Here is a 25,897-nt window from a genome sequence, read left to right on the forward strand (position 1 = left end):
TGCTCCCTGCGCCTTCCAGCCATCACTCTTCCAGGGCATCGACTTTAATCCACTTGTGTGATTTGATGCTCCCTGGGTCTCAGCGCTTCGGGGGCAGGGGCCTGCTCTGTCTTGCTCACGGTTCATTTCTCCCAGCGCCTGCAGGGGTCTGGCCCCCCGCAGACTCCATCACGTGGTGAAGGAATCGATACACGAATGAACAAATGGCCAAGCGTTAACTGGTGTGGGGGGTGCATTACTGAGGTGTGTGACCTGGGGCAAGCCAGTGGCCTCCTGGGCCTGGGTTTCCCCTGCTGGCCAGTGGGAGGGGCTGGGCGGTCGGGAACAGCCGGGAGTCCCAGAAAGGCTGGGAGGTTTCGTGGCAGGGCAGCGAGGCACCTCCCTAAAGATAAATAAATGAGCACATCTCCTAACAGACTCACAAGGCATCATCGCCCCTAACGAACTGGATGACTATTCTTCCTTAACAACAGCTCAGACCTGACCCAGACTCGAGTTCCCCCCGTGGCCTTGAAAACGGCCTTTTACGGGGCTTCCCTGGTGGCGCAGTGGTTGGGAATCCGCCTGTCGATGCAGGGGACACGGGTTCGTGCCCCGGTCCGGGAAGATCCCACATACCGCGGAGCGGCTGGGCCCGTGAGCCGTGGCCGCTGAGCCTGTGCATCCGGAGCCTGTGCTCCGCAACGGGAGAGGCCACAACAGTGAGAGAGGCCCGCGTACCACAAAAAACAAAAAAACAAAAACAAAAAAAACGGCCTTTTACGGTTGGCTTCAGAACCTGCGTGGGTTCCAAGCACCCGCTGAACCTGACGCCCGAGGGGCTGGCCGTCAGCTCTGGCTGTGACTTCAACCCAGCCGGCGGTAAGCAAGCCCCGACCTGCATGGGCGGAGGCGCGGGGCTGGCGAGGCTCCGACGGCCTCAGGTGAGCAGCAGCTCACCTCCCTGCGTGCTAGGCTGCCTGTTCTACCTGCCTGGTGGCACTTACGGCGCCAACGTGGATGGGAAGTGAGGAGGGGGGTGGAGGTCCTGCTTCCACTGGCCCCGAACGCTCTCTGCCCTGGGCTTCCCGTGGGCAAGCGACTCAGAGGCGCCCACCTGCTTCTCTGGAAACGCATCACGGGCTGGCTCTGGAGTCAGACCCGGGTTCCACCACCACCTCATCAAAGGCAGTGAGTCCTACAGGGCTGACACCCCACCTCCCTGGACCTCTGTGTCCTTTTTTCTTTTTGGCCGCGCCATGAGGCTTGTGGGAGCTTAGTTTCCCGACGAGGGATCGAACCCAGGGCCACCCCTAACCTACGAGTCCCAACCACTGGACCGCCAGGGAACTCCCCGTCTCTGTCTCCTCTTTCTTCCAAAGGAGAGTCTAGAAAAAAGGGGACCGGCTGGCTCCACTCCTTGGAATTGAGACACAAAATCACAGTTATGAGACCCCATCCACCTGCCACACCAGCAAAAGCAAAAAAGCTGACAACAGCGGTTGCTGGCAACCTCGTCGGGGGAACAGGTGCTCCAGAGACGGGGGGGGGGGGGGGGGGGGGGGGGGGGGGGGGGGGGGGGGGGGCACTCTGGAAACCAGCGCCACCTTCTGGAAGGCGGCGAGGTCGATTCAGTACAATTTAAAAAAACAGAGTGGGGTTGGGGAAAGGGAAAGGGGCTGGGGGTTAGAGCTGAAAGCCAAGAAGTCATGAGCCCGTAACTGCTGGATCTGGTGCCAGGTTCCTGGGGGAGGGGTGGGGGGGTTCAGGACCCTCTGCTCTCTACTTGTATACCTGTTTGAAAGGTTCCGTAAGAAAAAGGTAAAAAGCAAAATTATTCAGCAGTAAACAGGAAGGAAGCACGGATACGTACGACCACACCACATGGATGAAACTTCAAACCAACATGCCGAGGGAAGGAAGCCAGCCACAAGGGATGATATAGTGTGTGATTCCATCTACGTGAAAGGTCCCGGATAAGCAAATGCATAGACACAGGAAGCAGATCTGTGGTTGCCAGGGGCTGGCGCTGGAAAACCGGCAGAGGACCGCAAAGGGGAGCAAGTTGTCCTCTTGGGTCACTGACAATGTTCTAACATTGATTGTGGGGATGGCTGCCCAGCTCCGAAGGTACTAAAAGCCACTGGCTTGTATTTGGCCCTGCCACACGGCCTGCGGGATCTTAGTTCCCCGACCAGGGATCGAACCTGGGCCCTTGGCAGTGAAAGTGCGGAGTCCTAACCACTGGACCGCCAGGGATTTCCCTGGCATATACTTTAAATAGGTAAATGTTTTGGTAGGTGAATGATATCTCAATAAAGCTGTTAAATTTCCGTTAACGCTGGATAAAACCAAAAATTGCACCTCTCCTTGGACTCGGCATTTGGTGGCTTAAGAACTGATCCTGCAGTTCTGTTCACCCATGAGCACAAAGATTTACTTATAAGGACCCAGGCCAGCGTGTGGGGCCTGATATGCCAGGTGTTTTCATTGTTATTTGGTGCCTCTGAGCCAGTGCTGGGGGGAAGGTCAGGGAGGTGGGGCCCATCTGGATCAACCCCTGAGCAGGAACTTTTAAATCAGGAGAGAAATACAGTAACATTTTTTTGGGGGGGTGGGGGGCAGGCGGCACGCAGGATCTCAGTTCTCCCACCAGGGATCGAACCCACGCCCCCTGCAGTGGAAGCGCGGAGTCTTAACCACTGGACCGCCAGGGAAGTCCCAGAAATACGGTAACATTTTGATCAACATTACAGCCGAACGTCAGCCCTGGGGCTGGAGAATAATGTGTGTCTTTTCTTACATGTCTGGAATATTTCTGGCAGGAGATGCAGGAAGCTTAACAGTGGAAAACTAGGGCTCAGAGGGGCCCCGGAGGACTCGGTTTTCACACGATGACCTTTGATCGTGTTCAGATTATGTCACTACACGCCGACGGTGCTGCAAAATTTTTGTTTCGGGACTGGAAAATTCAGAGATGCTACCCGCGCCCACCACGCGGCAGGAGGGTTACTTGAGGTGGCCTGTGTCGGGAGGGCAGGCGGCCCCTGAGGCGCTCAGGCCCCCACTGTGGCCTCCTTCTGAATTTGTTTGTCAGCTGCCCAGGCAGGAGCAGGGCAGTTATGCAACGCGTGGTTGGGAAATCTAGCAGGGAGGCCTGGGACCTTGTGTCAATACGCCTGAGGACGCTGGCCTGTTCGCGGCCTGGGTGAACAGCCAACCTGGCACTGGGTCTCCAGCCCTCCCCGTTGGCCCTGGAGCCCACAGTGGCTCCTGAGGCCTTCCGCAGCCCCGGAGACCAGAGGAGAATGAGACCCAGCCCCGGCCCCGCTCAGAACTGAAAATCAGGGTCTCCACGGAACTGGTGAAAGGAATCACAATTCATCCAGACCATGAAACGCCAGGTAGCCGGAAAAAAAAGACTGAGATTTCCCCCTCTATGCGCGCGTAATGGGTTGAATCGTGTCCCCCTACCCCCTCCAAAAACACATTAAAATCCTAGTGCCCGGGACCTCTCAGAATGTGACCTGATTTGGGTATCGGGTCGTTGCAGCTGTAATTATTAAAGTTAAGATGAGATCACACGGGAGTGCGGTGGACCCTAATCCAAAATGACAGGTGTCCTATAAAAGGGGAGATTTGCATACAGAGGCTTCGGCAGGGAGGCGGGCGGACCCCATGAGGCTGAAGGCAGAGATCAGGTGATGCTTCTAACAAGGAAACCCCCAGAAGTTAGGGGAGGGGAAGGGAACAGATTCTCCCAGGACCAACCAACCCCACCAACACCTCGATCTCAGACTTCTGGCCTCCAGACCTGGGAGATGATCAATTTCACTTGTTCAAGGCACTCGGTTTATGGTGCTTGGTGATGGCAGCTCTGGCAAACGAATACAGTATTGCAAGGGAACTGCTATAAAAATGCACTGTTTGGTGAGAAAGGTGGGGGGCGAAGCAGCAGAACACGGATAAGGAGCTGAGTATTTCACCCCAGGGCCCCCGAGCCCAGACCGTCCAAGGAAGACCCTGCACCCTCGCTTCAGCCTCCTCCCGCCCTCCAGTCCATCCTCCACACGGCCCAGAGCTGCTCCTCCACGGCTCCCAGCCCTCCCATGGCTCCCCAGTGCCCCCGGGACAAATCCCAGCCCCTCAGGCTGGCACTGGAGGCCCCACCTGCCTCTGCGGCTCCATCTCCCCACTCCCCTGGGTCACCCACTAATTGAATCCATTCGAGAAGTTTCAATTCCTCACACACGCCACGCCTTTCCTGCCTCGGGACTTTTGCACGCGCCGTTTCCCCCTGCCTAGACCGCTCCTCCCAGATAGCACCAACGCTCACACCTTCGGCTCTCCAGGCCTTTGCGCAAACATCACCATCTCAGTGTGTCCTTCCCGATCCCCTGTTTAAAGCCTCCTCCTTCCTCCGTCCCCTGTTTTAGTTTTCAAACCAAGCAATGAATGGCCGGGTGTCCACCCCCATCCTCCGTGGGGGGCTCTGGGCTCACGGCTCACTCACAGGTGATTTCCTCGTGGGTGAATCCCAGGACCCGCAGGGACTCCAGTGTCTCCTGGAAGAGCTCACGCTCCTGGCCCGGAGAGGATGATGGCCCGTTGGTCAGGAAGCGGTAGTGGGAGAACGGCTCCAGGAGGAGGTCGGCTGCAGGAACAACGGGCGGAGGCCAAGGTCAAGAACGAGCTGTAGAGTCAGACTCAAGCCCCGGCTTCCTCAATAGCCACCCCAGGAAGAACATCACTTCCCCACTAGGAACCTCGGTCTCCTCCTCTGTCAAACGAGTGGGGATCCAGTCTTCAAGGGTTTGGTGGGAAGGGCCGGGCGTGAAGTGGGTACTTAGCACATATCAGACCTTTCCTCTTCCCTCCTTCCATAAAGATTCTCAAGTCGCAGAGTTGCCCAGAGAAGGCAGGAGCCGCCCACTGGCAGAAGCAGCAGCAGGGCTGCGGGTGCCTGAGTCAGCAGAAGCCATGGGACAGGAGGGGGTCGGTGGCAGAGGGTTCGGAAGCCACCGTGAGCGGGAGGCTGGGTGCGGAGGGGCCGGGAGGCGGCCCAAGCTACGGGGCCGAAGAAGCCAGAATGACAGGGAGCCACAGGGCGGCGGGGCCACTGTAGAGGAGACAGCCTTGGGGCGTTTCCACAGCCAGAGGGCCGGAGGAGCACAGAGCAGGAGACAGAAGGCGTCTCAGGCAGGAGCCATGAGGCAGCAGGAGGCTACAAGCCACGCAAACCACGATCATCGGGAACCACGAGACGGCAAAGCTGGAGTTGTTACAGCACCCGCCGGAGTAAGCAGAGCCCCGGAGTTTCAGGAGAGAAGTGAGTGTGGGCAGGAGACACGTGGCCACGTAGCTCGCATGAGCAAGACCCAGGAGACAGCGGGAACCAGAGGGCAGCAGAGTCTGGGGGTGGCAGGAGTCGAGAGGCAGCAGAAACCGGGGGCGGTCGGATCCGGGAGGCGAGAGAATCCACCACCCAGCAGGAGCCTGACACAAAGCAGGTGCTTGACAAAGGTTAGTGCCTCCCACGTCCTCCGCCCCAGGGGGCCCACACGCGGCTACCACCCAGACCCCAGGGAGGGGTGCGGAGCCGTCGGACACTAACCTTTGAGCTGCTCCCCGGCGCCTCCCAGCAGCTGGTAGAAGATGTGGAAGCTGCATTCGTCCTTGGCCTGGCGGATGGCCCTCGACTTCTCCAGCAGGTCTGGGGGGGCGGCGAGTCAAGGTGTCGCATGGAGGGGACCCCCCTGCTATCCCGTGGAGTCACACACAGCCCCGGCCGGCGACCTGGTCGCTGACGGGACCGGTGGCTTTGGACGTGTGTCACTGAAGCCTCAAGCCTGAAGTTTCCTCATCTGTGCAAGGGGCCCGATACTAACACCCGTCCATGAGTCTATGAGGTGCTGTCGGGGTAAGTGAGTTATTATGTGTCAAACACTGGAGCTGTGACTGGCTTTTCATTACCAAGGATAAGAATACCTCCTGCTGTCATGATCCTCCCAGCCTCAGTTTCCCCGTATGACCGCTGGGGCTCTCAGCTTCTCCCTCTGCGAAAGCCACGTGGCACGTTTACACACTGAAAACTGGCGAGACGCCTTAAAGGAAAATAAAACACCCGATGATCGGTGTAGCCGTCTGTGTCCTACACCCGTGGACCACCGAGCACATACTTTGCACACCTGTCATAATGCAGGACCTGCCTTGGGGAGCCTCGCCCAAGACGGACTGCAGACCGTTGACCCAAAGCCCTGGGGTGCTAACCTGCTTGGGTGAGACGGGGAGGACCCACGGGAGGAGGTCCCACAGGGCAACGTGGGGTGAAGGGAGCATGCACGACCTGTGCGACCCTGAGTGATGACAGCCCCGAGCCTCGTTTTCCTCTTCCGTGAAACGGGATGATAACCGAACCTGCCTCACAGGGTGACAGAGACGAGGAGCTGAGCTAACGTATGCGGAGTTCTCAAGACACCACCAGGCACGCAGTAAACCCTCAAGAAATGCTGGACATGCTGATGCTGGTGTGAGGGGCCAGGCCAAGCCCAGGATCCACATCTGTTTGACCCCGGGGGTGGCACCTGTCCCGCAAGCACCAATGACCGCAGGCTGGCCATCGGCCCCGAGGCAGAGACAGCCAGGCAGGAGAGCCGTGCCTGGTGGGGGCAGCCCCCACTGGATGGGGGGGTGTGGATGGGAGAAAGTTAGCGTTTGGAAGCCGGCAGAGAAGACGCCGGGGTCTGTGGAGGCCTGGGATGGGGCAGCGAGAGCCGTGAGCTCTGAGAAGTTGTGTGAGCAGGAACCGTGATGCAGAGGGGTGACGGGCCGCAGAAACTGGGGCGGCAGAAGGACACGAGGCCCGGAGCCCAAGGAAGAAGGTACCAGGTGGAGGCAGCAGAGCCCATGGCGCCCAGCTGCCTGACAGCGAGATCCCTGTTTCCTTACTCCCTAAGCCCTCGTAGGAAAAACCCTTCACCCACAGATGACCGCGGGGAACAGGGAGCCTAGATACCGCGGGGACGGGGATACGATTTGTTATGAGTCCCAACCACATTGCAATGAATAATTGTTAACACTATAAGGACACTGCTAAATGACTCATTCATTTCTAATAATGACAGCTTTTTTTTTTTTTTTTTTTTTTTTTTTTTGACCCTGCCACACGGCTTGTGGGATCTTAGTTCCCCGACCAGGCAGGGATTGAACCCGGGCCCTCGGCAGTGAAAGCGCCGAGCCCTAACCTCTGGACCGCGACCGCCAGGGGATGCCCAGATAGCTCATGCTTGAGTGCTTACGATGTGGCAGGGGCCATGCTGAGAACCCGCCTCACTTCAGACCCTTCCAGGGTAGGTTCAACGATCCGCCCCCTTCTACAGAGGGGGCAACTGAAGCCCGGAGAGGTCAAATCACGTGCTCAAGACCCTCAGAGTGTCAGAGCTGGGATTCGAACGTGGGTGGGTGTGATTTCTTCGCTCGTTCTCTTAAGCTCTGCACTCCTGGAGCTTCTGGGTTTTTTAATTCCTACAGAGCATGTGTGGGAAAGGTCTGACACAGCTGGGCTGACTCAGCTGGCTTGCAAGGCCCGCCTCTGGCTGGTGTCTGGGAATCTGGATTTCGGGAGGGTTCCCAGGCTTCCTTGGCTGACAGGAGGGGCTCCTTGCACCTGAACTGTTTGTGCAAAACAACATGGTTTCTTCTGAACACCCACTTTCCTTCGGGGACTCTGGAATTTGGGTATGTGCCAGGGAGAGGGTGCCTATGTGATCAGGCCCCAGTAAAAACCCTGGGCGCGGAGTCTCTGATGAGCGTGCCTGGTGGAAAACATTTCACACGTGTTGGCATACCTGGGAACTAAGCGCGTCCTATGTGACTCCACGGGGCAAGGCCTCTGGAAGCTGGCGCTGCCCTCCTCCCCCCCCACTCAGCCCCACACGCCTTCCCCTTTTGCTACCTGCGCTCACGACCTTTCTCTGTGGTTAAGTCACAGCCGACCCTCCGCCCCATAGGAGGCTGGGCTGGCCTTCTCCTAAAAGCTCCGGGAGGCCCTGCCCTCCTCCCTTCATGTGGAGATGCTGCCTCTGCCCCTTCCTGAGGTTCTAGGATCCTTCCCCTTCTGCAGAGGGGGAAACTGAGGCACAGTTTCTGAGCTGCAGGGAGCCAGGTTTCCCGGCGAGCGTGGACGCCTGTTTTCCGTAAGCGGTGAGATCCCAAGAGCCACCCTCCTTGTCTGTCACCCCTCGTCTCCCCACCAGGCACCCCTCCGGCAGTGAGAGGATACAAGTCTCGATGTTGGCGCCCACGATGTACCCGGCAACGTCGAAGTTGATGCGGATGAATTTGCCCTGCAAGGGAAGCAGGTGGAGGGACTTAGCCAAGGATCCCGTGGGCCTAGAGAGCACGGCCAACCCACACTCACCCCTCCCAGAGCCACGGCTGCCTCTTGCTTTCTCCCTCCACTGAACCCCACGTCCAATCATGAGGTTCCAGTTCGGGGGGCGGGAATTCAAGGTCCAGGCCCCTTTGACTTCTTTCCTCGGCCCCCAGGCCCCCCCCTCCTTCAACAGACCCATATATCCTGCCTCCCCTCCACCATCCTCCTAAACTCCCAGCTCCTGTTTCACTGGCTCAGGCCCAGGCACCGCCCTCCCCCAGCACTCACAAATCGGGAGGAGTTGTCATTCTTTACTGTCTTGGCGTTGCCAAAGGCCTCCAGGATGGGGTTAGCCTGAAGAAGCTGCCGTTCCAGCTCACCCTGCAGGGGCGTGGGGGGGATGACCCGTCAGTGGGCGGAGGGGGGGTGGCCCAGCTGTAAGGGGGGGTGGGTCTGTGTCACGGCTGGCTGAGTGTCTGTGTGTGAGGGGCCTTTGCGTGTCCGGGTGTGTGCCCGCTTTCCCGCATCTGGGCCGTGCCCTTCAGTCTACTGTGAAGGGAACGAGGAAACAACTGAGGAAACATCTCCAGGATACATTGTTAGTGGAAACAAAACAAAACAAAAAGCAAGTTGCAGGAAAATACCTACAGTGTGATCCCGTTCATAAAAAATAAATTGAGGGAAAAGCACACCACAAAACAGGACTCCTATTTCTATAAGGACAGACACAAGTCTGTAAACATTTAGAGAAAGGTCTGCAAGGATACACACCAAACTGTCAACAGCCTAAGACACTCCAAGGAAGGAGGACTGAGAGAAGGAAAGAGGAATTTCACTTTATCTGATTTTTGTTGTTGTTGTTACAGTGAATATGTACTCGTGTATCACTTGGAGAATTAAAGAAAAATCTATACCATCTATGTGAAGTGCTTCAAACTGTTTAGCAGTTTGGTAGTTTCCTCCCCCAGTCAGGCTGATCCATGGGAAGGGATTTATTTATTTATTTATTTATTTATTTAAGACAGGAACCTTTTTTTAAAACTGAAGTATAGTTGATTTATAATATTGTGTTAGTTTCAGGTATACAGCAAAATATGGTTATACATATATATGTATATACCTATATTCTTCTTTTTCCGATTCTTATCCATTATAGTTTATTACAAGATATTAAATATAGTTCCCTGTTCTATACAGTGAATCCTTGTTGTTTATCTATTTTATATATGGTAATGTGCATCTTTTCATACTCTACACCCAATTTATCCCATGGGTAGGGATCTTATTCTGAACTTCCCTACAGCCACCTCGGTGTCAGAGCCAGGAACATAGTAGGTGCTCAGTCAACAGCAATCCCCTTCCCCTCTTTCCTAGCCAGGCTCTCAAAGATACCAACGATTTCTTTAAATGCCCTGTGAGCCCTCAGACACTAGCCTGAGCTGGGTGTAAACACACTAACCCTACCATAACTGTCAGCGTGGGTCTGTGGGTTGTGTGAACCCGCGGTGTCTGTGGGCTCTGTCTACATATATTTAGCAGATCAACAATAAATGGCAGCTTTGGCCTCTGGGTTGTTTCACATTGGGACCTGTGGCCAGTCTGCAGACACAGTAGGGCTAACAGAAACAGCTGTGTGGTTGGGGTCTGCACACGTGCGGTAGGACCACACTAAATGGTCGCGTGGGACCTAGGTGTGTGCACGCAGTAGGGCTTCCAGAAGCAACAGTGGGGTGGGGGGGGCGGTGTGCACACAGTAGGGTCGTGTGAAATGACAGTATGGGGCTGGGCGTGCACACAGCAGGACTGCCGTAAGCGGCAATGTGGCTTCCTGGCAGGGGTGGCCACCAGTGCCTGAGGGGGCCCTGTCTGCCGGGAAGACTGTGGTTTGGGGTGACCCAGGTGGTATTAGGGGTGACAGGACTCGAGGTGATTCCCCGCTACTCACATAAGACACGGTGCTGGTGGAGGCCTGAGGAAGTCACAGGACACGAGACACGGACCGGGACACGGACCAGGACACAGCACATGGAACATGGACAGACACACAGGTGAACTGGTGGTCTCAGGTGGGTGGGGTGAGGCGGAGAGACGAGGGGCTGGGGAAACTGGCCGTGTGGAGTGGGGTGGCGTCGGGGGGTGGGGTACCCACAGTACCTAGGGTTTGAATCCAGGCTGGCCCTTCCTGGGTGTATGGTCTCGGACAACCAATTCACCGCAGCTGTGACTTTGGCTTCCCGTCTTTAACGCAGGCAGACCACACCCACCTCACTGGAGTGTTACAGTAATAGAAGCAAAAGCACTAGCACTATATAAATGCTCACTTATAGAGCAAAGCTGGGCATTGCCGGAACCTAAACAGGCCTGACACATAGTGGATGCTCTGGAATGTGAGCACCTACTGTGTGCCAGGCACTGTTCCAAGGGCCAATGAGGCCAAGGACCGGCCTTCACATTTTTGTGTCTACCCTGCCTCTGCTCCCAGCACTATATCAGGCACACAGTAGGGATGCAGGGGGCATGGGCAGCCAGGGGAAGGCCCACAACTGTGTCCCTCCATGGAGGAGGCAGGCAGGGAGTTAGTTATGGAGGGAAGCAGAACCTGAGATGGAGGGGGCCTTGCTGGTGGCAGGGTCCAGAGGACGTCCCAAGGCAGGTCACTTACCGGGACACCCGGCTCCTTCCTGCCCTTTGGCGATGATGCCACATGGGCGAGGTACTGGATGACTTTCTTGGTGTTTTCTGTCTTCCCAGCCCCAGACTCCCCGCTAAGGCGGGGCACAAAGGGAAACAAAAAGGGTCAGCAATGTTCCGAGGTAAGCCCCGCCCGTTCCAAGCAGAGGCCACTCCCAGCCGGGACCCCGCTTCCTCCAGGAAGTCCTTCAGGATTACTCACGTGCAGAGAATGGATTGATCTTCACGATCTGTAGGGGACAGAGGGGGACGTGTCACGTGGGAGGATTTCTCCAGCGAGACACTGGCCACCCTCTTTTCAAAATCCTTCCCAAAGGCTAAGGAAAAGCTTGGATTTTGACATGTGACCCTCCTGGATTCTAATACCTAACCCTAACTCAACCTCTCATTTGCTGTGTGGCCCTGGGAAAGCAGCTACCCCTCTCTGAGTCTGTGTCCTTACCTGTAAAATGGAGACAACAAACTCCAATTGAACAGAATGTGATTCATTCAACAAACTTCAATTTGAGTCCCTACCCTGTGCTGCCTTGTGCTGAGTGTGTGAAATTCAAAGACATGAGAGTGAGATCCTGGACCCCAGGCTCAGCCTCTAATAGAAAACAGGCCACAGAATCGTAGTTTTGGTGACTGGTGGCCCATTGGTGGGTCATCTGCCCAACTTGAGGGCAGAGAGCACAGCTCAGTCCCCACCATCTCCTCCTACGCGCAGCCTGGGCCTGACACAACCCTTCAACAAATGCACACTGACCACCTACTAAGTGTCAGTGAGAATTTGCAAGGTCCCTGCCCTCATGAAGCATCTGCTTGAGTTGGGGGGTAAAAGCACATAAACTAGGGGTGTTCCCTGGTGGCCTAGTGATTAGGATTCTGGGCTTTCACTGCCATGGCCTGGGTTCAATCCCTGGTCTGGGAACTGAGATCCCTGCAAGCCATGCAGCAAAGCAAAACAAACAAACAAACAATGACAACAACAACAAAAAAAAACCCCATAAACTAAAGATGAAGATTTGACAGCTGGCAATGTCTGGAGACATTTTTGGTGGTCGCAACCTGGGAGGATTGTCCTACAAGCTTTAGTGGTAAAGCCCAGGGATGCTGCTTAATATCCTATGATGCACAGGACGACACCCCACTCCAAAGACTCATCCAGCCCCAAATGTCAACAGAGCCAGGATTGAGAAGCCCTGGTCTAAAGTCATAAGAAGTGACTGAGGGGAGGGGTCGAGGGCCAGAAGGCATCTCAGAAGAGGTGCTATTTCAGCTCAGCCCTAAAGGATGAGGAAGCAGGGAAAGAGCATTCCAGGCAGAGGGGGCACAACCAGTGCAAAGGCCCTGTGGTGGGACCAAGTTGGAGATGTTTGAGAGACAGCAAGGAGGCCAGTGAGGCTGGGGGAGGGGGCAGAGCTGGAGATGATGCAGATGGGTTTGGAGACCACGATTAAAGGGTCTGGATGGTTTTTAAGGAGGGCAGGAGGTCTCTGGGTGGTTTTAAGCCAGAGAGAGGGCTGCATTCAATAGGGCCTCAGAGTTAGCAGCCTGGTTTGGGAGGCTATGGACATGGGTTCAAGGCCCAGCCACCTCCCCGCCTTGCTGTGTGACCTTGCGTCAGTCTCTGAGGTCTTCTGTGCCTTACTTTCCCCATCTGAAAAATGGGGCAGAGTGGTTAGGACTTGGTGCTTTCACTGCCGGGGCCCGGGTTTGATCCGTGGTCGGGGAACTAAGATCCCGCAAGCTACACCGCGTGGCCAGAAAAAAAAAAAGAATCTCTGAGATGAAAAATGGGGCTCAAAACAGCCCCTACCTCACAGGGCCACAGTCAGAACTCAGAAAGAATCTTCAAAAACAATTTCTTAAAATGTACCAGCTAGTATATAATACAGTTTTGTGGCCTGTTTTGTATCCGGGGCTGAACCTGGGATCCAGAATCTTGCTCTCATGTCTTTGAATTTCACATGCTCAGCACAAGGAGGAACATGGTAGGGGCTCAAATTGAAGTTTCTTGAATGAATTACATTCTGTTCAGTTGGAGTTTATTGTCTCCATTTTACAGGCCAAGGAACCCGAAGCTTAGGGGGATTTCCTTGGGTCCGGTGGTTAGGACTCGGCACTTTCACTGCTGGGGCCCACATTCAATCCCTGGTCGGGGAACTGAGATCCTGCAAGCCTCATGGTGTGGCAAAAAAATAAAAAAGAAAAAGAAACTGAGGCTCAGAGAGGGCCAGCCACTTTCGCAGGGTTACACAGCAAGCAAGAGGCCGAGTCGGGGTCAGGTATTAGAATCCAGGAGGGTCACACGTCAAAAGTCACAGGGCCCAGCCCAGGACGAGGACACGATACACAGTGTGACCTCCACGCAGGCAGCAGCTGGGCGCCTTGGGTTCGAATCCTACCTCAGCCACTGCCCCGCCAGTGGGACGGTGGGCAGTGACTGCGCTGCTCTATGCCTCAGTTTCCCCACCTGGCAACCAGGGAGAACGAGCACACCTCCTTCATAGGGTGGCTGTGACGTTCAATGGGTTCATCCGGGAAAAGTGCTCGACCCAGAGCAGGCACTCACTCTTATTTTCTTGAACATTTATTCCTAAGTTATAGTAACGAGTACACAAAATATGTAACAAATTAGATTATATAACCAACTAAAATGTTACCTCTGACTAAATACAAATTCAGAATGTGACTATAAAAACATTATATATAAATATGTTTGAGTGCATAATGCAGGTATTTGCAGGTATTTGATATACATGTATGTATGTATGTATACATAATAAATATCTAAGGAGTATAGTATGAATACTACGTGGGAATTTTGGAATTTTGCCAGAACTGATCAACATTGCCATGGGGTGAATGGCAGCCCCTCTGACGAACATCCTTGTGCAGTGCTCAGCCTGCCCAGCTGTACACGGCGACCCCATGCTGCCCACTGTCTAAGGGGCGGCCATTCACCCATGACAATGTAGATCACGTCAACAATATAAATGTTGAACGAATGAACACTCTTAAGAATCATTGTTTCAAGAGGAATTTTTGCAAGAGCTGGCAATAGTGAGGTCCCAAATGAGACTTGTTGAGGGAAGGGGTGAACAGAGAGACAGATAAAAAGGGGCCTGTCTGGTAGGACCCAGAGCCTTGCCCACTCGGCCCTCCATTTGTATTACCTCCTGCCCCACAAAGAAGCCTCACAGTGTCTGAAATCCTTGACCTGTCATCTGATCCTGACCCCCAGCCCAGTCCCCGCCGAAGAGGCACCTCCAGCAGCCCAAGCCCCACACTCACCCTGGAGCATGCTTCGGTAGGCCCCCTCAGTCACTGCATACACGTGGGGCGGCACTTCGTGGCGCTTTTTGCCCCGGTACATCTCCACAATCGCCTCTGTATAGATGGGAAGCTGCTTGTACGGGTTGATGACCACACAGAAAAGGCCGGAGTAGGTCTGCAGGGGGCAAGAAGGAGAGGGCCTCAGCTAGCTGCCTGCCTGTGGCCCAGACGGCAGCATGGGGCTGCTGTGTACAGCTGGGCAGGTTGTGCACTGCACAAGGACACCTGGCAAAGGGGCTGCCATTTACACCATGACAATGTAGATTTGAACATTTGTTACAAACAGTTTCAGGCTGATGGCTGAAAATAAGCTTTCCAAATTGCACAAAGGTGCTGTACGGATGAGGATTCACACACAGAGAGAGAATGTAGGCTCTGTAGCCCTGTCACTGCTTGGACTCGCACATGCGTGAAAGGACCATGTGCAAGTTCATCTGTAGCATCATTTTTTTTTTTTTTTTGTAACATCATTTTTAAAACAGCGAAAGACTGGAGACAATCTGGATGCATGGTCGTACAATGGTCTCCTATGATGCTCCTGGTGTACTGTATACAGGTGGAGAACTATCTCCAAAACATTATCACGGAAAGGAGACAAGGCAAGAACTGTTTGCATGGAAAGGGGTGCAAGAAGAGTATTTTTATGAATTTGCTTGAATACACATAGAATATTTCTGGAAGGGTGCTCCCAGTATCTGCAGCAGCTGAAACACGACAAGAGCATGTCTGCAGTTTCCGTTCATAACAGACTCACAGGACCTGCTTCCATGATCGTCTTGGTGGTTCCTTCTTACTGGAGGAAATGCTAAACAGGTTCTCAAGGTGAGTGAAAATAAAGATGTAATTTTTTTCTTTTGGCATCCAAGTTCATGGACACCCTGAATTTGTTCACACAGCTGTTGGGCCTGAGTGCAGGACCCTGTAACGGTTTAAGAACTGTTCCAGCTCGGACAGAGCCTCGGGTAGACAAGACGCACTTAGGATGGATAGAGGCAGTTAAGACAGCTAGAGAGCTAGCTGATCACCTAGCTAAACCAACTCAGAGAGCTAACGAGCTAAGTTAGCTGAACTAAGCTAGCTAATCCGGCAGGGAGTTAGCTACTTAGGGGCTTAGCTAGTTAACTATGAAACCAGTTAGCTACTTAGCCAGCTAGTTAGCTACTTCGCTAGTTAAATGGCTAGCTGGTTACTTGTTGGTTGGTAGCAGAACTGCTTTAAGCTCCCAGATGGCTAGAGCTTCTCAAGCAGAGCGAGGGTGTGGCCACCACAGGCTGCCCGGCTCCCAGGTGCCAAGCGTTTAAGGATGGGAGGGTGGGTGGCCAGTCTGGAGCAGAACAACCGGTTTGCTGGGCGTCTGCCCTCCCTGCCAGCAGCTCCCAGGAGCTCTCGAGGGCAGGGCGGCCCGGCCACATTCCCAGGGAGGGTATCTCATGGCTGCTGGTGCCCGGGGCCCAACTCCTGGCGGACAGAGGAGCCTCCTCGACCCGTGCTACTCCCCATCTCAGCCCCCTCCTGCCAACCATACCTGGTGGCCAAGGCGACACCCCAGATGGAATCTGAGCGGGCTGCCAAGGCCAGGGGGCAAAGGGCAGAGGCTGGTGTGCCTAGAGAGGGTCGGGGACACCTGAGCGGCCGGGGCACAGCTGCGGAAAACCTGGCCGGAAGGGGTCTGGGGTGGCTGCCCCAGCCCTCGGGGCTCTGAAGGCAGACCCACCGGGTGCAACTCCCTGCCTCCCCCTCTCCTCAGCCCTGTGACTCTCCCCACAGTCTCGGTTTTCTCCCTGAGAAACCCTCCCCATCTCATTACAGAGGCTGTGGGGATTCAGGACGATAATGAATGAAAACCAGGCAGCCCAAGGCGGGGCCCCATAAAAGGCGCTCCAGTCATGGGTCCCAAGACGCTCACGTTCCCATCCCACCTGAAAGCTAAGAGTTCACTCAGACTCGGATGCCACGTCATCCTGGGTTTCGAGCCCTGTGTGACTTAGCACGAGGGGCTTGCCCTCTCTGAGCCTCAGCTGCCAGTCCTGGTAAAATGGAGCTGTAACCCCCCCCACACAGTCTAGAAGGATTCTGAGCGTGGCACGCCACCATGCATCCTCCAGTGCCTCACAGAGCAGAGAACATGGCCAGTGTCCGGCAGATGGGTCCCCTTCCTGCCCTGAGCAGCCCAGTGGAGGGACCGAGACCCTGAGCCACTCAAGGCCAAATAGCCTACTAGCGACAGAAACTGGGTTTCTAGAACCCCGGACGCCCCCCACTCCTCGCACTGGGAAGCACTGTCTTCCCCATCACCAGTCGGCCAGTGAGCATTTATGAAGCAGGGCCCGAGGATGAACAAGGTGGAGCTTGAATCGAATCTTCTAGCTGCGTGGCCTGAGCAAGTGCCTTAACTTTTCTGGGTCCCATTTTCTCATCACACAGGGACGGGAACAGCGCTTCCACAGAGGGCTGCTGGGAGCCATCCGCAAGTTCCCGTTGCAAGTACAGGGCTCAGCGTGGGCCCTGGAGCCCTGTGCATGCTCGCTTGCTTGTTTGTTTGTTTGTTTATTTGCCACATGGCACGTGAGGATCTTAGTTCTCCGACTAGGGATCAAACCTGTGCTGCCACTGCAGTCTTAACCACTGGACCTCCAGGGAGCTCCCTGTGTGTGATTAATACGTTAGCTGTTAGCTACTACTGGGCTAATGGCTTCTTCTCTCCAAGCTGTGGACAAAGGAGGTCATAACCCCTACCTCACAGCCTTATGTGGAGAGGGGGTCAACAGATCATATTGGAAAGAAGTTTAGAACAGCTCCTGATGGAGAAAGCAGGCCGTCACTAATTGCTAATGATTATTGTTAAGGCCCTATTTGCTTCCTGTCTGGGCTTCTGGAATCTTCCATCTCGCTTTCATTTGTCAGGTCCCAATTCTCTGGCTCTCGGGCCATAGCCTTAGCTCGGCCCTTACCATTTTTGCCCCTGAACTTTCCCAATAATCTTCCTAATGCAGTGGATAGGATGTAGGGTCTGGAGTCAGACGGTCTGGGTTCAAATCCCAGTTAAGCTGGTGTGCAGCTGGTGGGGCTTTGTCCAAATCCTGGCCCCTCCCTGAGGCTCACTGTCCCCACCTGCGGAATGGGGATGATAGGAGATACCTTACAAAGTTGCCGTGAGGGTTCAGTGTTTATTCACAGGAAAAGGGTGGCTCAGTGTTTTGGGCGCCCCTCTGATCCCCTGTCTTTGGTGAGGTCCAGGGGAGTGGCCTGGACAGATGTCTCTTTCCCAGGACTCACAAAGGCTCGTGAGGAATCACAGGGGCCCAGTACAGCCTGGAGAAGCTGCCACCTCCATCCAGGGCCAGGCAGCCCTCAGTTCAAATCCCACCCCTGCCACCAAAAGCTGAGGGTCCCCGAGCCAGCCACTGGCCCTCTCACAACCTCAGTCTCCTCCCCAAACAGGAATCAGATTTCATAAAAAATATTCTAATCTTGTGCCTGTGACCCTTAATGGGGTGGATACTGGGGCCAGTTTATTTATCCTTAGTTTTTGATACATTTCATCATTGATTGAAATATTCTTTTATTACTCTCATTAAAGTTTTGTGGTTTTTTTAAAAAAATATTAAACCAGTACTTTTCCTTTTCGGGTTTTAGTGAGGTATTTTGTAGTTTTTTCTCGTGGGGTCAGTTGAAATGAGTAAGGTAGTGAGACCCTCGCCCTCTAAACGGGTGTTGGGAGCATGAGTCTGGGGCCAGCTGCCCGGGTTCAAATCCTTCATGTCCATGTGACCTGGGACCCAAGTCACTTAACATTCCTGAAACATCAGGTGATAAGAACAAGCTCCGCCCCACAAGTGAGCTGATAACCCACACGCAGCACTTAGAACAGTACTTGGCACATCACAAGTGCTTGATAAATATTTGCTAGCCACCCATGATCATTATTTTGCATTATTATTGTCCACATTCCTTGTCACTCTCTCTCTTCCTGTTTGCTCTGAATAACGCTTTGGCTGTCCCTTAGAACCACCCTGGAAGCTTATTCAAAAGACCAGTCACACCCTCAGAGAGCCTGATTTAAATGGGGTGAGGCGGGGCTTGGGTCTTGGTAATTTTTAAAAATTCCTAACATGATTGTAACATGAAAGCAGAGTTAAGAACTGCTGCCCTACTCCACCTGTCTGCTTTTAACTTTAACGTGAGACACTGAATGCTTAACAGAGACTAGACCATAGTTGACCTCACTATCATCAATCCCACCTTAATCCTAAGAGACATCACAGCAAAGTGGTGGGGCCTGGAGCCAGACTACCCATGTCTGCCAAGTCCAACTGGGTGACCTTGGTCAAGGAACTTGACCTTTCTGTGCCTCAGTTTCTTTATCTGTAAAATGGGGCCAAAATGCTTTATAATTGTGCAAATGTATTGAAACAATATATTTTAGAGTGCCTAGTACATGCTTAATAAATGTTAGTTTTCATTGTTATTAAATCTCTCTGGGCCTCAGTTTCCTTTTAAGTATAAAACACTCTACTATTTGTAAGATGAAAGGAAACAAACGCACAGAGCCAGGCATGCAGTTTTCCATACTCAGTGGCTCCCGTTAATTATCAGTACAGATCCATATCCCTGTCTCAAAACCTTTGGATGTGTTACATTTGAGGATTCAGAATTTTTTTAACTTAAGGAAAAGAATAAGGAGCATCTACCCTATAATATTACAGGACGCCCCCAATGGGGTCTGAGGCACTCTTTTTTTCTGTGGTACGCGGGCCTCTCACTGTTGTGGCCTCTCCCGTTGCGGAGCACAGGCTCCGGACGCGCAGGCGCAGCGGCCACGGCTCACGGGCCCAGCCGCTCCGCGGCACGTGGGATCCTCCCGGACCGGGGCACGAACCCGCGTCCCCCGCATCGGCAGGCGGACTCTCAACCACTGCGCCACCAGGAAAGCCCTGAGGCACTCTTGATATGCAATAGTTTATCATTTGGCAAGTAAGCGTAGGCAGAGTCATAGACATGGGATAAAGATTATAAATAGCCCCAGGTTGGTTCAAGTTGTGGTGTTGACACCCAGACCCGCACCCCGGGCAATGCCCTCCCGGGGAAGGAGGCCACTCACATAGATGAGGCCGGAGTAGTATCTCTCGCGGAGGTTGTGCAGCACGGAGGCCTCATTGAGGCAGGTCAGCTCAGCCATGTCCTCGGCCTTGCTGAACTTGGGTGGGTTCATGCGCTGGATCTGGTCGCGCGGCAGCCGCAGCCGCCGCCCGCTCTCCGCCAGCTCCACCTCGGCTTCCTCCTCGCCCTCGTCCCGCAGGGCCGCCGCCTCGAAGCCGTGCAACTCCGAAGGCACCCACACCAGGCGCCGTGCTGTCCACTCCACCTGCGGGGACATGGCCGAGCCCCCGGGCACACTCCCCACGCCCGGCCCACGGGGCGCGAACAGGAACGGCTGGGCCGCCTCGGGCACTGGGCCCGGCCTGGGGGGTGCCTTCCGCCCGGGCACCGACACGGTCACTGCTGCCATGGTCTGCAGGGAGAGAGCAGAGGGCGAGGGTCAGGGAGGGGGGGCTCCATCCCCACCCCAGATCCCCCAGGCAGTCAGCACTGCCTTTCTCCCCCAGACCTCGATTTACACATCTGCAAAATGGATCCACAATCTTTCTTTACTCATTCCACCCATTCGCCTCTCTATCCATTCATTCATTAAATAATTCTGTTTGTGTGAGTGCGTGTGTGTGTGTGTGTGTGTGTGTGTGTGTGTGGCCACACGACGTGGCTTGTTGGATCTTAATTCCCTGACCAAGGATTGAACCCTGGCCACAGCAGTGAAAGCTCCAAGTCGTAACCACTAGACCCCCCCAGGGAATCACTGATTCAAGAATTCTTTAATAACAACCTAAATGTCCATCAACAGATGAATGGACAAAGATATGGTACATATATACAGTGGAATGCTCCTCAGCCATTAAAAAAAGAATGAAATAATGCCATTGGCAGCAACATGGATGGACCTAGAGATTATCATACTAAGTGAAGTAAGTCAAAGACAAATATCATATGATATCACTTATATGTGGAATCTAAAATATGACACAAACGAACTTATCTACAAAACTGAAACAGACTCACAGACATAGAGAACAGATTTGTGGTTGCCAAGGGGCGGGGGATGAGGGAGGGATGGATTGGGAGTTTGGGATTAGCAGATGCCAACTATTATATATAGAATGGATAAACCACAAGGTCCTACTGTACAGCACAGGGACCCATATTCAATATCCTGGGATCAACCATAACGGGAAAGAATATGAAAAAGAACATATATATGTATAACTGAATCACTTTGCTGAAAAGCAGAAATTAACACCACATTGTAAACCAACTATACTTCAATAAAATAAATTTTTAAGAATTAATTCTTTAATAAGCCAAGCTGTGAGCCAGGCACTATTCAAGGCATCAGTCATATAGCCAAAAACAAGCCAGAAAAAGATCCCTGCCTTTCTAAGGTGTTAACATTCCAGCCCTGCTCTGGCTATTTCGGGAGTCCTGGCCCTGTGTGGCTACTGGAAAGTTGAAATGGAGAATCCAAACTGAGGTGGGTTCTGAGCATAAGACACACACCCAGTTTCAAAGACAGTACAACGAAAAGCTCATTCGTGTTTTTTACATTTGATGACATATTGCACTGATAATATTTTGGATATATTGGGTTAAGTAAAATATATCATTAACATTCATGTCACTTGTTCCTTTTTACTTTTTTATTTTTAAAGTGGCTAGAAATTTTTAAATTATACATTTGGCTTGCACTGTATTTGTATGAGTTCGCACTGCTCTAATCCCAGGAGATGGATTCAAAGATAAATGAGTAAATTATATAGTATGTTAAATGATGATACACGCCAAGGAGAAAAACGAAGCAGGGAACAGGAGATGTTAGGGTTGAGGGGAGCTGAAGTTTTAATTGGGGTGGCTAGGGAAAGCCTCTTTGATGTGGCATCAGAATAAAGATCTGAGGGAGATGAAGGAAGCAGGCCATGGGAACGTCAGGAGGAAAAGCATTCCAGGCTGGGAGAATAGCTCCGTGCGAAGGCCCTGGGGCAGGTGTGTGCCTGTGTGTCTGTGGCATTGTGAGAGGCCAGTGTGGCTGGTGCCAGGTGATCCAGGCAGAGAGGGTGGTAGGTAAGGTAAGATTAGGGACCAAAGGGGTCAGATCCTGTTGTGATGAGGACCTTGACCTCATAGATGTGAGCCCTAGGAGGGTGTCAATCTGATTTCTGTAACTCAGGTTCCCTGACCACCTCTGGTGTACCCCAGAACAGACCTGAATCTCATCCCTCGGTTAGTGGCTTCCTTCCCTGTGACCTGACTTCCTTCTCTTTACAACGGGGAGACTGGCCCCATTCATTCACTTCTGCATTCACTCAACATTCCCTGAGGCTGTTCAAGTACAGAGGCTCTGCCCAGAGTGAGTCTGAGGACCCAGAGATGAGTCAGACGGGGCCCTGCTTTGAGGAGCTCCTGGTCTGGGGGTGATCTAGTCTCGGACAGTCAGAACCCAAGATGAGCTGTGAGCTGATAGCGGAGGCACTGGGGGAGCCAGCCTGTGCTAGACCCCTCCCCGCCCTTAAAGGGGCTGCAGACCAGTAGTGAACAGACCACTGCTGCAATTCTGCAGCAGTCTAAGCACAGGTCAGGAAAAAAGTTGGCCTCTATTCTCTCCCACTGCCTCAAACGGCCACGTCACCGCCACCCCCGTCACAGGAACCCCCCAATGTTCTGTCCCCCCCACCTCGGTGCTTCTGCCTCTGCCCTCCAGGCCCCCCCACCTCCGACACATCCCTGGAGAAGTCCCTTCAAACACCCAGCTCCTCTTGGGGCAGCCCTAAACCTGGTCCCATCAGGCTCTTGCCTTTCTCTCACCCGGAAGCTCAGCTCCAGGCCACGTGTCCCTCCCTTCCCCACAGACCCTCTCCTCCCCACCAGCAGTCCCAGGCCCCCAGCCCACCCCGTGACGTTTGGGCCTGATGCTCCCGGGGCCTCAAACCCAAGGCCCCTGCACTCAAACAGCAGGCTTCTCCCACCGTTGGATACCATTTCTCCACTTCCCAGGCCCCAAGTTGCCCAGGCTCACCCCAGGCCTCCGTGCGGCCCTGAAGCATTCACAGCCAAGTCCCATCCCTGGGACTTTACCCCCACCCTCACCCCACCCACTTCCTCTCCAGCCTGCGGCCTTTGACCAGGAAGGGTTTGGGAGTTTTTTGCAATCACCCAGCCCTATGCTTCCCCTCCCTAGAGCCAGGAATCTGGGCCCCCAGTCCCTCCCCCCTGGGACCCAGGAGCCTGGGCCCCCAGCCCCCTCCTCCTCCAGACCCAGGAGCCTGGGCCCCGAGCCCCCTCCTCCTCGAGACTCAGGAGTCTGGGACCCCAGCAGGCTACTCATCCAGGATCCAGGAATCGGAACCCTCAGCCCCCTCCTCCCTTGGACCCATGAGTCCGAGCCCCCTCACCTTACTGCAGGCGGGCTAGAGCTGAGGACGTCTGGGACATCCAGATTCTGAGGGCTGATAACAGCTCTGATGAGGTGGGCCTGCCCCTTTGGCAGCCCCACCCTCCTTAGCCTGCAGGAACACCTTTGCCAGGGCTCATTTCTATCACCAGCGCAGGTGAAAGCACCTGTCCTGGGAGGGGCAGAGACTGCTGGGCTGGAAAGGAAAAGGAGCCAGGAATCTGCCCCTGGGGCAGGGGTTGGGGCCCTTAGCACCTGGCCCTCTGACCTCAGTCTAGTGCTAGGATTCAGGGGTCCGCTCTGCCCCCAGACTCAGAAATCTGGGCCCCCAGACCCAGGAGTCCAGGTCCCCAGCCCCTTCCTCCTTCCCTGGAGCCAGTGCCTTCCTCCCTCCAGACCTAGGAGCCCAGACTCCCAGAGCAGTCCTTAATCAGACCTGGGATGCCTGGCCCCCAGACCCTCTCCTCAGATCTCGGAATCCCAGCACCCAAGCCCCATCTCCCTGAGACCCAAGTGCCCGTGTAGCTGTCCCCTCAACCCGCGGATCCTCGGGGCTACCTGGGGGGCGCCGGCTTGGTACAGGAAGCGGGAAGATAGGGAGGGGGCACGGGAATCCCCCGTCCTCTTCCGAGCTCTCAGGTGCGGCTACCTCCGCGGTCCAGCGCGGGGCGGGGCCACGTCACGTCACCGGGAGGGAGCCCGGCTCTGATGTCACCCAGCACCTGCCCGGCTTGGGAAGGGGGCGGGTCCTGGAGCTGCAAGGCTCTAGACAGGGGGATGGCGGGAGGCGGGGATAAGCCTGTTGCCAGGTGGGCGGCAGCGGCGGCAGCAGGGGCCCCTCCTTCTTCTGGCGAGCAAAGGTCAAGGACCCGCATCAGAGAGGGCTGAGGACTCCGGGGGTTCAAATCCCGCTCAAGCTTTCTGGGCATCGGCTTTCCCCTCCGCGAATTGAGGCCAATGAAATGAATAAGCCGATGTGGGAGAAAGTGCCCAGCCCAGCGCTTAAACAAGTAATGCCTCACGACATCATTTAATCTCGCTGAACTTCAGTTTCCCCGACCCTGCAAATGGGACCACACAATCCACAGAGAACACTAGGAGTACCAAAGAAGACGACAAAATGTTTTTCTAGGCTCTGGAGCTTCAGTTCAGTTCAGTTCTCTCATGGGCGAATTGAGGACTAAATGGTGGTAAGCGCACCTACTATGTGCCGGGTGTTTTCCTGCTTTTAGAACAGCTGTCCAAATTCATAGAATGCTCTCAAAAACCAGTAGGATAGGGAAAGTCAGAATCTCCACTTCTCTGATGGGGAAACTGAGGCATGGAGAGGTGAACGAAGTAAACTGCTCAAGGTCACACAATCAGTAAAACGGAGAAATGGGATTCAAGCCCAGACCATTTTTCTGCCATTCTGAAGAGGGGATTTGAGAGCAACGTGTAGTAGGTCCTCAAAGATGTCAATTTCCTCCTCCCAACTGGTAATTCTCTCAACCTGCTTCCCCATCTGTTAGAGACTACAGCCTTCCTTGGGGGACTACTGTGGGATTAAAAAGGTTAAGGAACCCAGCACACAGTTGGTCTCTGAAGTGTTGTTCTCAACCCTGTCCCCCTGCAGTCACCGCCTCTGTCCAGGCTGTTTTACCCTCCCTGTAAAATGGGTACAATATAACCCATCTCGAGTTAATATAGTTAAAGGTAATTATTTAGTTATAAAAATAAAAGCGCCCAAGTACACCGTGGGGGCTCAAAGATGTCTTTCTCCACCCCTCTGTTCCGTCAGTCATGATGATCCCTGGCTCTGGTCCGCAATTTTTACACGTGAAAATAGAGACACTGTCATCTGGGAGTGGGGGATTGAAGGCAATGACTCAGGTATTAAAGCGTCCAAGGTCCCAAAGCGAGCCTCAGTTTCCCCATTTGCAGAGTAGGCCTGGGGCTAAAGCGAGGACCCCGACCCGGCCTCGCACATAGTAGGAGCTCGAGTTAGGGGAGTGTAGGCGCCCCGCCCCACCCCCCTCCCTTCGACCCCCGCTGCCGTCCGGCTGCTCGCCCGAGGGTGAGTGTCCGCGTCACCGCCCCTCCCCCGCAGCTCGCGCCGGCCTCCGGAGCCCCGACCGGAGCCCCGAATCTCCAGCCTCCCCGGGCCCAGTCCCACTTCGCCGCCTCAGGCGGGCATTGGGCCCCGGGCACTCACCGGCTTCCAGGGCCGTCCAGAGGCTTCGGCCTGGGGAGAAAGAGAGGCGGGCCAGCCAGGAAAGCCCCGCCCACACAAGCGCAGCAGGGGCCAATCGGCGCCCGCTGCGACAAGCCATGGACCCGCCCACGAGGGACGCTCCCGCCAATCAAGAGGAGCGGCTGGCGGGCGGGGCCAATCAGAAGTTGCCGGAGTGTGCCAGCCGTGGGAAAAGAACAGCGCCGGAGCTTGGAGCTAGGCGGCGCGGTCATAGGCGGGACCCGAAGTCTGACAGGCAGGGGGTGAGACCAATGGCGAGACTCGGGGGGCGGCCAGGGGCGGGAAGCCCAAGGGACCCGGGTGAATGGGCCGCTTTGTGCGCGAGGCATGAATGAGGGCCTTTGTAAGGGTCGGAGTGGGGGGGCGGCCGGAGGCCGGAATGCCTGGGTCCCCCGGGAGCCGGCGGGCATGAGGGAAGGGAGAGAGAATTCACTTTTGTCGAACGCCGACCGCGTACCACCAGGCACTCTCCCAGGCTCTCACCCACCCAGAGGTGTGGGCATTACTGTCAGTAATAATAATGATCATTTATTGAGTGCCCGATGTATGCCAGGAGCTGTGCTAAGCGCTTTACCGGCATGATCTCGTTTAATCCTTACAACTACCCCTTGGAATTGGTGCTGTTAAGATCTTCATCTTCCAGGTGAGATAAACCGAAGCTTAGAAAGAAGGTGTTTAATTGCGGAAAGTCATGGAGCTGGCAAGTGGCAGAGCAAGGACTCAGATCCTGCCAAATCTGACGCTAGAACTTGCGCTCTTAACCACCAGGCTACACCCAGACGTTAGTTAATGCTTCCCAAAT

The 25,897-nt window shown here is 54.5% G+C and overlaps 1 protein-coding gene across 8 annotated transcripts in view; it reads right to left on the reverse strand.

Annotated features, from left to right (window-relative positions):
- Nucleotides 1-25,130, reverse strand: part of MYH14 (myosin heavy chain 14) — a 93,146-nt gene extending 68,016 nt beyond the window's left edge. For 3 of the 8 annotated variants that reach the window (XM_059044028.2, XM_059044030.2, XM_067018757.1), the window contains exons 1-10: nt 25,057-25,099; nt 19,467-19,877; nt 14,324-14,480; nt 11,247-11,274; nt 11,016-11,118; nt 10,299-10,322; nt 8,642-8,734; nt 8,261-8,324; nt 5,594-5,692; nt 4,493-4,633 (exon numbers count right to left, since the gene is read on the reverse strand). In XM_059044028.2, the coding sequence (XP_058900011.1) occupies nt 4,493-4,633; nt 5,594-5,692; nt 8,261-8,324; nt 8,642-8,734; nt 10,299-10,322; nt 11,016-11,118; nt 11,247-11,274; nt 14,324-14,480; nt 19,467-19,874 (1,117 nt within the window). In that variant the 5' untranslated portion in view covers nt 19,875-19,877; nt 25,057-25,099. Of the gene's footprint in view, nt 1-4,492; nt 4,634-5,593; nt 5,693-8,260; nt 8,325-8,641; nt 8,735-10,298; nt 10,323-11,015; nt 11,119-11,246; nt 11,275-14,323; nt 14,481-19,466; nt 19,878-23,420; nt 23,528-25,056 lie in introns of those variants that run through there. The other 5 variants (XM_067018760.1, XM_067018758.1, XM_059044029.2 and 2 more) reach the window with 4 other exon arrangements.
- Between the last annotated feature and the right edge of the window lie 767 nt (nt 25,131-25,897).

This window comes from Kogia breviceps, chromosome 18 (genome assembly GCF_026419965.1).
Source record: "Kogia breviceps isolate mKogBre1 chromosome 18, mKogBre1 haplotype 1, whole genome shotgun sequence".
Taxonomy (NCBI): Eukaryota; Metazoa; Chordata; class Mammalia; order Artiodactyla; family Physeteridae; genus Kogia; species Kogia breviceps.